Source organism: Tachypleus tridentatus, chromosome 10 (genome assembly GCF_004210375.1).
Source record: "Tachypleus tridentatus isolate NWPU-2018 chromosome 10, ASM421037v1, whole genome shotgun sequence".
In the NCBI taxonomy this organism is placed as follows: Eukaryota; Metazoa; Arthropoda; class Merostomata; order Xiphosura; family Limulidae; genus Tachypleus; species Tachypleus tridentatus.
This window is the reverse complement of record NC_134834.1, coordinates 94338865-94356048: the sequence shown is the minus strand read 5'-3', so window position 1 is coordinate 94356048 and position 17184 is coordinate 94338865. Positions and strand designations below refer to the sequence as shown.

Below are 17184 nucleotides of genomic sequence, written 5' to 3'. Positions count from 1 at the left end.
CTGAGCTACTGATTGGAGGGAAGGCAGCCAGTTAGCAGCACCCTACAACCGATTATCCACACTAAGAGACTGAGTGTAACTTCTTTCACATAGCCACAGTTTAAAGTGCAGGCAATATTTTGTGTTATAGCATGGACTCAAAACAGGCTTAACAGCTCCAAAATACAGAGCTCCATTGTATGGCCAAATTGTATCCAATTACAAGATCTTACTTTAAATCACTTTACTCTTTTTTTTAAGATTTAATTTTGATCCAGAGGTCATCTTGTAAAGAGTCAACCACCATTTTGGTCTTTTTCCAACTTTTTCATTCTATTTTGCTTAAGGCAAACAAGTATAATTTACTTATTCTGTAAAACTTGCCAATAAAATATTAAATTGCTTTTCATACTAGTGTGTGTGTTTTCTTATAGGAAAGAAACATCAGGCTATCTGCTGAGCCCACCAAGGGGAATCGAACCTCTGATTTTAAAGTTGTAAATCTGTAAACTTACCGCTGTTACTAGCAGGAGAGGGCTCATACTGGAACTGTCTTATAAGTTCACATATGTGTGTAATACAATGTTTGATATTTGAACAAAGCACTAATAAAAATTTTGGCAAAAAGGATCACCAGAAAAGTACATATATATATTTCAAAATACTCTGAAAAATAAGTTCTCTTCAGTAGTTGGCAATTCATCTTCACGGCTAAACGTTAAAGACTGTATGGTAATGATGAACAAAAAATATATACATCTTGTAAGCCAGAAGTATTTGTCAAGTGGGAGTGAAATTTGCCAAATTTCAATCAAGGAGGAGTGTCATTAGGCAATGAAAATGTTGAGTGCACACGTTTAGATCAAGGTAAAAAAGTATTGAGCAGTCATAATGCAGATGAAAAATTATGTACTTGTGTATATATTAATATAAAATACTATCCTCTAAATATATAAAGACAGCTTATTTGAAAATCATAAAAAAATATACTAAAAAGATAAATTTTCAAATTAAAATGCATCTTAATAATATTCCTTTAATTTACTTGTTTATTCTTTAGAGGGTGAAAATGCAAAGAGAGCAATAGAATAGCATAAAAATATGCAATAACAAGAAATAAATTACATAATCACATTCTTCCATGTTAAATGTCTCTCTTTATGCATACAGAAAGTTTCTGAAGTTGTCAGAAGCCACCAGAATATAGTTAATTCACAGCAAAAACTTGTTCACCCAATGGATATCAAAATTTAATCTGTAACATCCCTTGTAATCATGGACTCCAACAGAAACAATGATTACCTATAGCCAGACCTATGGAGCACTACAAGACTCTGTAACACTATTTTAACTGCAATAGACCATCTCATGTCAATGAAGTGAATAATGGTAATATATAGGAATCATATGAAAGGAAAGAAAAAATATTATTACATCCAACCAACTGAAAACACACTCATTCAATGTAACAATGAAGTCATAAAAACATAAATACCCCTGTTCAAATTATTCAAATCAGAGAGAGAGAGAAAACATGAATAAGTGGACAGCATTTTTACCTTCCCAAAAAGGAAGTTTAGAAAGTCAATTACAGTTTTTTACAGAAATTCCCTGGAAACAGTAGAAGATTATTGACCAAAAATTATAATATCAACTAATGAGAAATTAAAAAACAAAAAAGAAATCTGACTGTTAATTAAGATACAGGTGATTACATGTGCTACTCACTATTACAACTAAAAAAATAATTATGATAATAAAACTTAAACTCTTTCCCCTGTGATCTTGTTACATTAGTAATTTCACTGATAGATTATTGAAGGAAGAAAGTTTCACACACATTCACCCACAATGTGTCTTATTTAGATTGAATGAACATCCTCAGTGACTATTACTCTAAAGTATCAATCTCTTTATTGAATGTTTTTTTCTTTCATTGACATCACAATGAACTTGATGCATTCTTGTCTCATTTCCAGGAAATCTCACTTAATAAAGCACTTGGATAGGATATTGGATGCAGTTGTTTTCATGCAATTTGAACTTTTTGGTTTTGGAAATGCTGTATACCAAGCTTAATATTCTATTCTTTGACCAAAATTTAGCAAAGAACAAAGACAACAGCAAGTCACCAATACCTAAGAGTTTAACATTTTATATATTTGAATGAAGTAAAACGAAACGTGTGAGAATAAGCACCCAAGGTCTGATAAAAATCAGTTTTTCAAAATGGTTACAACAGCACCAAACTTCAAAGCACCAGTCTGATGTTGTAAGTATCCATGAATCAATCAAAGAAAAATATGTTTGTAGATCTAACCCTACGTGCATGGATGGGTTGGGGTCAAAGTGAGCACACCAAGCTATATTTAACAAACTGTCATTCAAAGTTGTATTATATATTTGCCTTTAAACTATTCACTTTACCTGACACTGCTGATTTAGCTACAGTTCATGGTAGAAGAGAGCAAATACCAGACACAGTATAGAAACTGCACAACAGACAAAACCATTTTTAATGTTCACACAACCACCACTTTACCATCTGATCCATCAGAGCGAGTCAGAATTATATTATCAATTAACATACACATCTTGTGTACAAATATTTTTGCAGCAAATCTAAACTTTTGTCCAATAGACATGTACATTTCACTGATGGCTTGCCATTTTTCCTGTATATATATGTAATAAATTTAGCTAACAGTTTGTAGCTCTTTTATCAACCCTGTGCTCATTTGGTCAAGCACATGAGGCCATCTTGGAAAGATCCATGGTATTTATCATGTTATATAATATTTATACATGATTTATCATCATAAACATAATACACACTTTTTATAAAATTTGATATTTACGTTACTTGCAGTATGTATGAATAAAGTAGTGCAGTTGTAAACCCAAGGTTCAAGTAGAACAGTAAGCACAGTTAAAACACTTAAAGTACTGATTATGTGTTGTTATTTTTTTAACAGTCTTCAAGTTAAAGAACTATTGAACTGAGAATAATTAAAACACAGTTTAAGAAATGTACCTTTGGACCTGTAGAAAGGAAATAGCATCAAAAACAGCAGTGGTCTGTGCTCAGTTACCAGAGAAATAACCTTAAATGTATCATCAATATACCCGAGAAGGTTGTTATTAACTGAGAACTCAATTCTTATGTACCATAAGTACACAAATGTACATATATGCAACTGAGAATTATGTATTTGATTTATACATTACTGAAGAAATGACTTTAAACCATTTAACATTGCATTAAGTGAGAATAGCATGTGGTCCCAAGACTTGGACTTGTATGTCTACATGTTATTGTCTGCTGTTTAAATTTAATAAATACACCATGTTTCTAGCAATTAACTTATTTTTGTGTCTCATTTTTTTTAAGTATCTTAATAAATAGTCTTTACGATCCCTACATGTAATTGTATATATTTTATTATGTATACATTCTAGCATTAACACACAAGTTTCTTTATATCACCATAAACAAGCATGTGTAAGTTATAAACCCTGAAGATAAAAAAATATATAGATGTGGTTTACATTCACATTTTCCTAACTGAAAATGTATTTCAAATGATGTGTAACTTAACTGATACTTATTGTTATTCCTCTAATTTCATTTTGTCGATTTAAGTATTTGTCTCAGTTGTTCCAGTATTTTATACCCCACATAAATGCACCAGACAATTTTTGATCTTGTAACACTCTCCACTTATGTCAATGTGCCCTCTATCCTGATACTGTAAATAAGCATCCTACTCAAATAATGTAATCACTTTTCTGAAACTTACACCATCTCAATCATTAACACCAGCTCTTAGTGAGGAGAGTGTTACTGCAGAGAAGCATTATTGGAAATACATTTTCAATTTAGGAAAATGTTAACTTCTAAATCATAACATCAGATGATGCTTACAACTAGAATCCCATACTGAAGAGGTGGAGGAGCCAGTGAGGGCATTTTCAATATGAAAGCATCTTCAGAGAACAGGAATGTACCAATATAAGAGTGGAACACAAGCAGAGGAAATGCATTAAATCCAGCAAAGGTATGTTATTCAGCTGGAACTAAATTCCTGCATCACGAGTAAAACAGTACAGGAGTAATCATAATTATAAGCCAGCCACATCCAGACAACCAAGGCTCCATAATTGGAGATAGGAGTTAAGGAGTCAAAGAGTGACATGTGTTGATTGTTGGTGACCCAAACTGAAAGTAAATCCATTACAAAACCTTGCCATGAAGAATCCACTTGGTCAGGAGAATCTATTGGACTGAAACAGGTGATTTGCTATAAACTCCATTGCCCCAGGAAAATGGCAAGCTAGGATGCTGATATGATGGGACTGAGCACATAGAAAAATAACCAAAAATTAAAAACCAAGGCCACAAGAACGTATGCTCCCATGATAGGAAAGTTGAGAGACGACTATGAAAACAACATAAAAAATATCTTGATGACATACATTTGCAACAGATCTAGACCTTTGTTTGAAAGTAAGAAGTTGAAAATTACTGATGTGAAAGAAAAATTTGTCACCCATCCATATACTCTGGAATTCCTGACTTTTAATGTACACACCTCATCCCCAAAGTGAGGTATCTATGAAAAGATGAAACTCAGGACACAGAAGTGGTATAGACACACTGAAGGCAAAGTTGATCCAGTCCAATTACCACTTGAGAACTAAGATGTATCTCCTGATAGATAGTGAATGGTCCAGTGATTTGGAATTTCTGATCCACTGGTTGCACAGTGACCACTTAAAGGTCTGCATTGATGCTCCACCTAAAGGAATCAGTAATTCAATGGATACCCACTTCCTCAAAATAGATAGAACTATCCACATAAGTAAGGGACTTGTTACCTATACCATAGCCTGGAGTCAGATGAGAGTTGGGTAAGCCCAGCTTAAAACATGTGAAAACTCTGTACAATCTGCAGGAAACATATGGTGCAGATGCTAAGCCAAAGGATAGTTCCCTGAACAACAGAACTTGACCACTGTGCATGAAATGTTGGTTATGGCAGGGTGGATTCACTAGAAATGCATCAACATTAAACTTGGCCATCAACAGGCCTGGTGAAGAATGCCAATGTAGCATTGAAAAAAAAAAGAAAAAAAAGACTCCATTATAAACTTGAGAGGATAAAATAATTGGTTGAGATGGGAAAGTTGAAGAGTTGTCTGTCAATCTCTTATTGTCTCTGGTGCAATAACTAAATGAGAGTAAAATCCTGGTAGAACGGGATCAACTTTCATCATCACGCCTTTGATCAAGAATTCATTATCCTGGGATAAAAATCAACACTAGACTGATTAATTGGGACTGAAACTAGCAAAGATTAATAAGAGAATAATGAAAGTGGAGAAGAGAATGCAATGATCAACTCCAATGCCAAAACCTGAAATACCCATGGCACTGCTGTGAAGGAATACCATGTGTCCATCATTTGTAATAACTTCACTCCTACAGACCCCACTCACCAATGGCAGACACCAATGCTATTGGCAACAGTTGGCCTAACTGGATGAGTTTTGATACTGAAGTTGGAATCTATTCAGAGTATCCATAAAGTGAGAAACAGCAGCCAGAGGTTGGAGATGCAGTCATGCTTTGAGTACAAAAAAGTCTAGAAGCCAACAACAAGAAGGAAAAAAACAAACAGGTGACCTCAATTCACAACTCCAATGCTTCTGTGACACCTGCAAATATCAAGGGTAAAAAAATGACCCTCATGTAACTCACAGTGGGGTTCAGTAGATAGAAATCTATTTATCAAGGTACCTATTCAACAACATACAAGTTTTGGGGGGAAGAAAAATATCTCAGAGCAAGAGCAAAGGTCAAACAAATATATGAAATTGTGAACTGTTCAAAGTGATCAGGTCAGGTCTGGAACCCCATATATAGGAAAACAGAGCTAGTCTATGAAATTGAAATATACATCCACCTGGTGGAAGTAAGACAAAGTATGTAAATGAGTGTACAAGATACATCTATTTCTTCATGTAATAAACCAGTAAATCCTACAGCTTCAACCAGCAATATCAGGTGTAGAAGGAAAAACTAAGTAGCCCCCCCCCCAATCTTTCTGCCATCAAGTAAGAAATAAACTCAAAAGTAACCAAGGAAAGCTCCCAGGTTCTCATAAACCTAAGTAACAAATTGAAGAAAAGGAGAAGGAAGTCAAGCCAAAATGGCCACATAAGCAACTGATTTAGTAAATAAAGACACCTGAAAACAGACTCCAAATACCCCCATAATGTCTTGGATCATCAAAAGAAGTTGTCTCACACCTCATCTTGCAACACATCAAATCATGGAGAGCCTCAACTGAGAGTGACTTTTCTGCCCACTCATAGGGAGATGCTAGACAACAGATGAGGAATAGGGGAGGAGGTTTGATGATCTTCTGCAATGACAACAATAACACCAAAATTTATGTCTGAAAATAGCATGTCAATTTATTTTTTAAGAAATGATAGTTTGTACAGAAATCCATAAGACAATGTCAAAATTGCAATCCAAAATGTAATGAAGCACAGCACATCATCAGAGAAAACCATGATGAACACTTTGTGAAGAAAAAGTGTTGTGCCTGTACACAGCACCAGGATAAAAGGCACACCGATGTCGGTGGAGGGTGTCATAAGGTCAAAAATTGACAAAGGCATTTAAGTTGGGCATAAAAGAAAGGAGCAAGTAAGACCAATGCTTAGACTGTGAAACTGAAGGTCAAGAAACTGCTATAAGTGTCAGTAGATGGTAAGCATGTTTTGGAATATTCCATGCTTTGCTAATACATTAAAAAAAATCAAATTCCTTCTGAAAAAGTTGTATTTAAAATCAAAATCCTTGAAATAAAATTTTGATTACATCACAGCTTTTGTGTATGCACATTTTTTCTTTCTTATATAATAAATAATTTGTCAATTTCTCTTATTCTTTTAAATATTAAATGAAAATGAGTTTGTCAGTTTGTGGCATGTAATGCATACGAAAAACTTACAAAATTTGATGGAATAAAGCTCTAATGACTACATGTGATACATGTATAAAATAAAAATGGAAGGAAAATAATTCTTATGCTAAAAGAATACAACAACAACAATTCCAGTCATAGAAATTTATATTTCTTTAAGCTTCAAGTTTTGATACAAGAAAAAGTAATCTGACTAGAAAATGACAAGGTATTCATTAAAGCCTTGTCCTTATTATTTCAGCTACTTAAGAGTAAAACCATTCAAACTATGTTTAAAATATGAAAGTAGTGACTATTAAAAGAAACTATTTTTATTTCATTGCTCTCTGTAACTTTGGAAAGCTGTCACTGATATTCCACTGAATTTTTCCTTTAACAGTGTAAATGCTTAACCAGATTATGTAGACCCTATTACAGTATTACTAAATATTATCTAGCTTTGGCTTTTAAAGAAATTGTAAAATCCAATTTATTTTTTTATACTTTTTCTAAACTTTGAAGTTTTAAAAATCTTCTTGTGAGACACTGTTTTTAAAGTAGATTAAAATACCTTCTTTCACCTTATAATTACATTTTTTATTGTTGAACAGAAAGTTCCTTTTTATAACTCCATTCAGTTTTAATTTGACTGATGTGGGTTTAATAGCAAAGACATACTGAGCTATCTTCTGTGTCCACTGAGAGTTTCAAACCCCTGATTTTAGCCTTATAAATCTGTGGAATTACCACTGTCCCATCGGCAGACCCAAATTGAATGATATTCCTTACTATATTTATTTTGATACTTTATTCTACCAACTGTAGTATTTATACTTCCAGAAATAAGGAGTAAAATACACATTAAAAATTGGCAAAGATTTGTCAGTGTCCAGTGACCCGACCTTTTAAATTGGATCATTGTTAATTTTGCCAAGCTACGTAATATTCCGATAACAGTATTTTTGGTTGGAATCAATTTATTTCTGAAAAACATAGTTTTGTTTCAAAAAAGTAATAAATAATTTTATTTTGTTATTACTTGAATACAATAAAATTCAATAAATAAAGATTTGAATCACTAGTTTATATTACTCCTGCTTACTATAATCTCGAAGTTCCCTACTTAATTAATACCTTGTGAAAGAAGGAACTTTTCATAACTTTTAAAGTAATTTTGCATAAGAACATTTTCAGAAATGAAATGAATGGCTAAGGTAAGGAAACTATTGAAAACAAATTGTGAGTCTGTGATTTGTTTCTAACTCTTCTAAATTTCCCATGGTATTCCCAAACAGCCACTTTCCCATGAAACCATAAACTACTACTTATATCACTTTACTCTATATTAATATGTATGGTACATAATTTTCTCTAACCAATCACATTCAGTTGTTGTCTAGAGCTATTTTTAAAGCTATCTTTCATTTTGATTGTTCAGACCAAATGCTGAAAATGGGTAAAAGTGTAGTACAAAAACCTTTAAAGAAAAGGAAAATGTATGAAAAACAAGACATGGATAATTAATATCTCAAGGAATGATAATTTGTCAGCAAATATAACCCTATGTATTGGAAGAGAAATTTTAAAAATCAAAGCAGGTTGTCTACTGGAGAGACACATCAGAGCTCACTTATAAACAAACATGAAAATTTGAATTTGTTTCTAATTCTTCTTTGTGAATTCCACAAAATAAATATTACAAAATAGCAAAATATAAATTCCACAATATTTCACAGTAAAGCTGTTCATGGTACAGATTTAGAGTTATTTTTTCCTTAAAGTTTAAAATTTGATATGAAATAACGGATGTTGTAACTATGAAACAATACAAACACCTGACATATAATTTCTTTCAAATTAACAAAAACATAAAATGTATAATGATTAAACTACAGCTGTTTAACACGTTGACCAAAATGTCAGTCTTTTAATATATTGACAGTTGAAACTAAGAAATATCTAATTTAATTAAACTTAAGAAAAACATCATGTTGATGAAGCCACCAGAGTGATGATAACAGTAATAATAATAGTCTACAAGCTACATATCATCAAAGTAATATTACTTTATACACTGTTAATAAATTAACAAAACATAGTTGGCATAAAATATCAGTTCTCTCACAAGCACAATGATTGACATCGTAGCCAAATATATGTTTTGAAAAGGGTGTAGTAAGTGGTCAAAGAAGTGCATATATAAATAGGCACGATTTATAGCACACTAAGAGTTAATCATGAAAGCACACTAACTTTGAACACAAAAACTTGTCACGGAAATATGTTTATAACTTCTACAAATTATCAATCTTTTGATGTTTTCTTCAAGGAAAAACAGCTGATTTCAAAATGTTGGCACATTTCTTGTACCTACGGAAAAAAATAACAAAATATGTTAAGTTGCTATCAGCAGCACCTTCATGGTTTGAACGTCACCATAACTAACCAACAACATTAAAAGCTCAAGTAATTTGTCTTTATGAAAGTTAATGATGAAAATGTAAGAAGTTTTGTCAAATGTATAGTTAAGAGCATTATGGTCAAAATGTATTTGAATTATGTGGAGTTGTGCATCCAACAGCCAATACCCTAATTTCTACATGTTTGTTAAGAAGTAATTTCAGTGAAGAAAAGCATGAGTGTATTCATCACATTACTGCTACGCTATAAAATAAGTCCATGGAATTCAAGATATTCTAGTGGTGAGACATGGTCTGATTGGTTCAATGATAGCCAATCATATTTATATTCTTACCATGTTTCTACCAGATGGGGTGGTTGATTTTTGTATAAAAGAGGCAATCCCACATTATTTGTATTTTATCTTATTCACTATTTCCAGTGTTATTTATAATACGATGGTTCAAACTTCTGTTTACTTCAAAGAGCATCAACAGGAACATGTTATAAATATATTAACTCCAACACTTGGGTACATAATACATTTATGTGTGAACATTTCTCAAACATAAATGCTCATCCTTTTTCTGATCACATCAGCTGGCTCAGAAGGTCTTAACCTAATTCAAAACCTTTGGAATTTTTTAAGTTTGTTTTAATTCAAACATTAACATTTTTACCCCCTCAGGCAGTTGCACCTTGTATCAACTCAACTGGGGAAGGGCATTTATGTGAGAAACATATGGTAACTCTGAGCATTGCTCACAAAACCTAGTAAGATTTTGTTAAAGACCATAAGCATTTTGTACTGACATTATTTCAATTATATCTTTCTAATGCAAACGTTATTTATCTATGATAGTTATTTTCACTCAAACTGTTAATGTAGTTTGAGTGCAAAGTGATTTTTCATTTTAAATATAAAAATACTTTTCATCACCTTATAGTTTTCATATTTCATTTACATAACTCCTATAACATCCTTAACATTTATCAAAGGCTTCTGTAAGGTAAAATGTTTACATTTTTCATTTTCATTACAATATCACTAAGTCTAGCAATTATTATCAAAGCATAATACAATGAAATAATTAAAATTAGGGAACAGACAAAAATTACATCTGTTGTTATTTGTTTGTAAAATATCTTTAAAGATTTTTCTCTGGTTAAATTTGCAATTTCAGGTTTTACCCTTTTCATGTATAGTTAATTTTTCGTGTTTTATTTCCCTTTCCTTTACTACTGATTATTTGTTTCGGCAAAATTTTCACTACTGTGTAATACTGTTAGGATTAAGAACTGTGAAAAAGCATGATGTATATTTTAAAAAATGTTTATATCTTTCAATTATGCATTCTAAAACATGCATAATTAAATAACATACAAAAGTATTACCTAAATACAATTTAAATTGCATCTTTAACTATAACATATTTAAGTAAGAAACATAAATTGGTAGTAAAGGTGTTTACTTAAATTTGAATTGTAACACAGTGACTTCCATAGAAATCTTTTGAAAGGGATACCTACTGTGAAATGGTTTATTGCATGAATATTTTAAGATTTTATTAAAATATCAGTGTATTAATGAAAACTTGGGATGAAGCAAAGAACTATACACAGCTTAAGTTGTTAATACTTTGTTCTGATAGAAGTAACATTTTGATTTGCTTTAAATTCATTCAGAAAAACCTTTATAGAAACATATTATACACATGCTGTACACTACCAGTTAAGCCTATCCTTTCACGAATTTGTTACTAAATGTGTTTCTGATAGCTACTAACCTCCACAGCTTCTTTCTCTCATTTTTGCTTTTTATATGCATAAATGTTTTTACTCACCAATAGCCTTGAAACTCCCACCCATCCCATATTCATTGTGTTTCTTCTGTGTTTTTGCATGCAAGTAAGCATGTGTCAACTCTCCACAAGGAGGAATGTGATCCACTTTCCTGATGCAGGTTACTCCCTCTATACTATTCAGTCTAGCCTTCATTTTGAGATTAGGCATGAAAGATTGTTTTTTACTAATCACAAAACTAGACAAATGGCAATCTCTGCTCTGCCCATCAAAACCCAGTATCTTGAAGTACTAGATACCAGACATACAGATGTGGCAATGGAAAGTGGCATGAAAGAAGCACTGTCAGTAAAAAAGTAGGAAGGGAGAAGAAATAAGCATCTGTAAGAAATACATTTTCATTGTAAAAAATATTAATTTCTCATAGAGCATCTTACCTCCTCTCACTTAAATAGAATCCAATGCTGACAAGGTAGATGGACCAGTGCAAAAGTTACCTAAAAGAACACCTTTTGGAAAAAAATCAAAGAAAGTCTGAGTAGTGCGAGTTCTTTTGAAAGAAAAACACATCTGCATCATAAATACCCAGTGAGATAGTAAGTGTCAGCAAAATAAGCAGATATTAGATGGTGCAAAAGCACCACTCACCACTGAATAGGATCCACGATCTATAACAGACTTAACCCTAGAGAAAGATACATAGAAAAGTAAACTGTCTGATACACAGTTGAACCATTGCATATAGAATAGCAATAGATGGAATTCAATATCCAGATGAGAAAGAAATGATCACATCTTGTAGGCAGTGGGAGATGAACACATTAGAAATATTCCATGTGCCAGGACTGCATGATCTCCTTCAAAGGACAATGCAGAAGAGCATCTAGAAATAGATGACACTTGGAAGAGATGTTTGGAATTGTGAGTAAAGGGTGTATATGCAAACTTTATAAGTTGAATCCAAGCATTGAGGATTGAAGGAAAAAGGTCTCATTGAGAGGATGAGTTCCAGGGAATGAATATTTTGGAATGAAATCATGGAACAAATCCATGTTGGTAATATAGCAATGGTGAGCACAAATATGACAAAAAAGTCTATCTGGATCTGCAAAGAAATTGAAATGGGTTGGTTGGTTGATATGGTGTTTTATGGCACAAAGCAGCAAGGCTATCAGCACCAAACATCCAGTAAAAGGTAAAAATAAAGTAAATGTAGTAAAATTCATAAAAGGAAATGAAGGTGAAACAAAACATCATTGAAAAACATAAATTGCACAAAACCAATGTTGACATCTAGTCTACAATGTTAAGAGAGAAATCAGAGTAAAAGAAGTTGTAAAAAACTTTCTACAGCATAATAGTAATTATCATAACCTGCCAGAAAGATTAACAAGTACAAGAACCACCGTCAGCCACCTGAAGTTGTCCTTTCCAGTCCTGGTTCTGGGTTATGTGTCATTACATCCATTATCAAAAGGTAAAGTAATAAAAGTTTTAAGACATGTAGCAAAATTGTAATACTAACTTGCCAAGCATCCAGTAAAAAGGTAAAAGTAAAGTAAATGCAGTAAAATTCATAAAAGGAAATGAAGGTAAAACAAAACAGCAATTAAAAACATAAATGGCATAAAACCAAAGTTGACATCCAGTCTACAAGGTTAAGAGAGAAACTACAGAAAGAGAAGTTATAAAGGGCTTTCTGTTGCATAATGTTAATTATCATAACCCACCAGGAAAACTACCAGGTGAGTACAAGAACCATCATTAGTCACCTGAAGTTGGCCTTTCCAGTCCTGGTTCTGGGTTATGTGTCATTACAGCCATTATCAAAAAGTAAAATAATAAAAGTGTTAAAAGACATGCAGTAAAATTGTAATAACTCACCAGGATGACTAAAGGGTAGTTCAAACAGCAGCGTTAGTCACCTGAAGTTGGCCTTTCCAGTCCTGATGTCGAGTTATTTGACATTACGGCCATTTTCTAATTTCAAATCAAACTAGAGAGATAGTGACTCTTAAAAGAGAACCACAATAAAAAAAGGTTTAATAAAGAAATATAAGACATTTAAATGACATTCAAAAGATTAATAGACATTAAAAAACTAAAAACATTATCAAGGTGGACAGTGTCACCATCACCAATAACACTGTCTTATGTTATAGACAAACCTTGGGACAGAACATGTTTAAAATAGTGCCATCATTGAGAGTCGTAATGATAGCAAGAAAGTAAAATATGGCTTATAGTGATATGAGTGTTAAACAAACTACATATCAGTTCCAGATAAAAGAAAACGATGAGTTAACAAACTGTGACCAATTCGTAGTCTAGTCAGAACAACTTCCTCCTTCCGATCCTTACGGAAGCAAGATGGCCAAAGTCCAATATAGGGTTTTATTTGGAAAAGCTTGTTTTAGGCGTTGCTCACTTCAAGTTGACTGCCAGTTGGCATGGTGCCGAGCCTTGAATACAGAACCATAGTCCATGTATGGAATAGGCACAGTGCTGATAGTGCCAGAGCAGATACATTTAGCTGTCGTATCTGCAAGCTCGTTCCCACAAATACCAACATGGCCTGGTATCCAGAAAAACTGGATAGAAGTAGATGTTGATGAGAAATGGGCCAGTCGGGTTTGATATCAAGGAGAACAGGGTGTGAACCAACAAGAAGCGACTCCAGGGCCAGTAGAGAACTAAGCGAGTCAGTATAAATAGTGCAGTTGGAGTACTGCTTATCTTCAATATGATCCAGGGCAAGAGAAATGGTGTACAGTGCAGCAGTGAACACAAAAGCTGTAGAGGGGATTCTGCATGCAACCACCAAACCATGGCAGAGCCCACAAAGTAACCTGATATGGAACCATCCATATAAATTGGAAAGGAAAAATTGTTCAAACGATTTTCAGTAAATAAAAGATGGTACTTCCAATCGGAGTATCTGCTTTTCTCAAATGACTTAAAGAAAGGTCACATTTGGGAACTGTAATAAGCCATGGTGGGATGGGCTGACCAGTGGATTCTGCAATGTTATTCAAGGACAGACCCAGTTCTGAAAAAGTATGGCTCACCGAGGAAGGAAAACACAACCCCAAGTGGGATGCTTTGGTAAGGAATGAAGTTTTGAAGAATATAGTAAAGAAAGTTGCAAATGGCAAAGGTGCAAAGAAGGTTCATGAGATTCTATGTATAAGCTCTGAACTGGGGAGGTGGGGAAAGCAAGAGTGTAGAGTCAAAGTCCTTGATGATGAATGGGGTCCAGCATCTTTAAGGCCAAGATTCTGGCAGAGCCACAGGCTATTGATCCATAGTCAAGTTTCAATCGAATAAGAACATAGAACATTGATCCTCTCCCCAACTGGTGGCAGAGAGGACACGGAGGATGTTCAGTGCTCTTGTGCATTTGACCCGTAGCTGCTTTAAGTGTGGTATGAAGGTCAGCTTATGGTCAAAGATATGCCCCAAGAACTTGGTCTCAGGGACCACAGGCAGCGAAACATCACCGATACAGAGTTCTACAAAAACCCAGACAAAAAGGCTGAGGAAGGTTTGTCATCATTTGCAGGTGATACATGACATAGCATGGCATAAGATAGGGAAGAAAAAACACTCCATGTCACACATGTTGAAGCAAATCTTCTCCAAGGAAAGAAGATCCTGTTCAGGTTCAAGAGAAGCTGGTTGTCTCACGGTGTTAAATCTTCCACTAAACTAAGACGGAGACCTTCGCAGCCAAAATCGTTGAATCTGAAGCCATACATTACATGTTTAATGACTGAAATACATATACACACACAAAAAAAAACTATAGCTTTCAGAAACAAAGCAAATAAAAATAAAGTGTCAAGACAAAAACACGAGCAATATTTTGTAACATCTGAACGTGATGGTGCCTAAATGAGAAGTGGATTGGTCGGTTGGTTTGGTGTTCTATGGCACAAAGCAACTCGGCTATCTGACCAAAACATCTGGTAAAAAGTACAAATTAAAGTTAATAAAAGGAAATTAAGGTAAAGCAAAACAAAGTTACAAAAAAACACAAATAGCATTAAAACCAATTTTTACACTTTTATAACTACAGTAATACAAATTGTAAAGGACTTTCTGTAGCATAATTGTAGTTATCGTAACTCGCCAGGAAGACTAACAGGAAAGTTCAGAAACCACCGTTAGTCACCTCATGTTGTCCTTTCCAATCCTGGTTTTGAGTTATTTAATGTTATGGCCATTTCCTAATTTCAAATCAAACTAGATGTACTTTGATTCTTAAAAGAGAATATTATTAAAAAGGTCTAATGTAGAAATTCAAAAACTTAAGCATTGAAAAGATTAATGGAATTTAAAAAAATTAAAACATTTCCATGTTGGACAGTGTCACCATCACCAATAACACTAATATTATGGATAAACCTTGGGACAGAACATGTTTAAAATGGTGCCATCATTGAGAATCATAGCTGCAACAAGACAGTAAAATGTGGCTTATTGTGACCTGAGTGTTACACAGACAACACATTGATGCATCAGTCCCAGATAAAAGAAAACCATCAATTAAAAAACTGTGACCAATGCATAGTCTAGTTAGAACAACTTCCTCTTTCAGATCCTTACGGTAGCAAGACGGCCAAAGTCCAATAGAAGGTTTTATTTGGAAAGGCTTGTTTTCACGTTGCTCACTACAAGTTGACGGCCAACTGGCAGGGAGACGTGCCTTGAATACAGGACCACAATCCATGTATGGAACAGGCACAGCAGTGATATTGCCAGAGCAGATAGACTTAGCTGCAGTGTCAGTGAGCTCGTTCCTGTGAATACCAACTTTCCCCAGTATCCAAAAAAACTGGATAGAAGTCAGTTTTGAATATCAGCAAGAACAGGGTGTGAACTAACACGAAGTGATTACAGGGGCAGAAGAGAACTGACACCAAGTCAGTATAAATAGTGCAATTTGAGTACTGATTAGCTTCTATGTAATCCAGGGCAAGAGATATATCATACATTTCAGTAGTCAACACAGAAGCTGTAGAGAGGATTCTGCATGCATCCACCGAACCACAACAAAGCATGGCAGAGCCCACAGAGTCACCTGATTTTGACCCATCTGTATAAATTGGAATTAAAAGATAGTTTGATTGATGTTCAGTAAATAACAGACAGTATTTCCAATTGGGAGTGTCTGCTTTTCTCAGACGACTAAAAGATAGGTCACATTTAGGGACTGTAAGAAGCCATGGTGGGATGGGCTGACCAGTGAATACAGCAATGTTATCCGAGGACAGATGCAATTCATCCAACTGCGCCTGGATACGAAGGCCAAAAGGACCAATGGCAGATCGTCTGTTCTGGAAAATTGTGGCAAGGAAGGAAAACACAACCCCAAGTGGAATGCTTTGGTAAGGAATGAAGTTTCGAAGCATACAGTAAAGACAGTTGTAAATGGTGGAGGTGCAAATGAGGCTCATAAATCTGCATACAAGTTCTGAACTGAGAAAATGTGGAAAGCCAAAGCCCTTGATGATAAATGGGGTCCAGCATCTTTAAGGCCGTGGTCCTGGCAGAGCCACAGACCAGTGATCCATAGTTAAGTTTCGATCAAATAAGAACACGATATATCTTTAGCATAGAACATTCACCTGCTCACCAAGTGGTGGAAGAGAGGATATGGAGGATTTCAGTGCTCTTATACATTTGACCCATAGCTGCTTGATGTGTGGTATTAGGTCAGCTTATGGTCAAAGATAAGCCCGAAGAACTTTGTCTCAGGGACTACAGGCAGCATAACTTCACCGATACAGAGTACAGGACTAGGGTGAATACCCTACTGGAAGCAAAAGTGCATGCAAACAGTTTTATAGAGAGAAAAGTTAAAGCCATCTGCTGTGGTCCAGTTCAATAAACAATTGAGGGCAGTCTGTAGCTGCCACTCAATATACCTCATGTTCGACGACTGACATGAGATGTGAAAGTCATCAACATAGATCCTGTTTGCAACAGTAAGAGGGAGTTGTTCAGCGATGGCATTAATCTT

General features: G+C 34.3%; 1 protein-coding gene across 4 annotated transcripts in view; it reads right to left on the bottom strand.

Annotated features, from left to right (window-relative positions):
• Window positions 1–7106: 7106 nt before the first annotated feature.
• The window catches only part of LOC143229901 (ethanolaminephosphotransferase 1-like), a 59962-nt gene continuing 49884 nt past the window's right edge, over window positions 7107–17184 (bottom strand). For 3 of the 4 annotated variants that reach the window (XR_013016119.1, XM_076462765.1, XM_076462767.1), the window contains exon 10: window positions 7107–9326. Coding sequence is in view for 3 of the 4 variants with exons in the window: in XM_076462765.1 (XP_076318880.1) it covers window positions 9261–9326 (66 nt within the window). In the remaining variant the exon portion in view is untranslated. Of the gene's footprint in view, window positions 9327–11214; window positions 11502–17184 lie in introns of those variants that run through there. The other variant, XM_076462766.1, reaches the window with a different exon arrangement.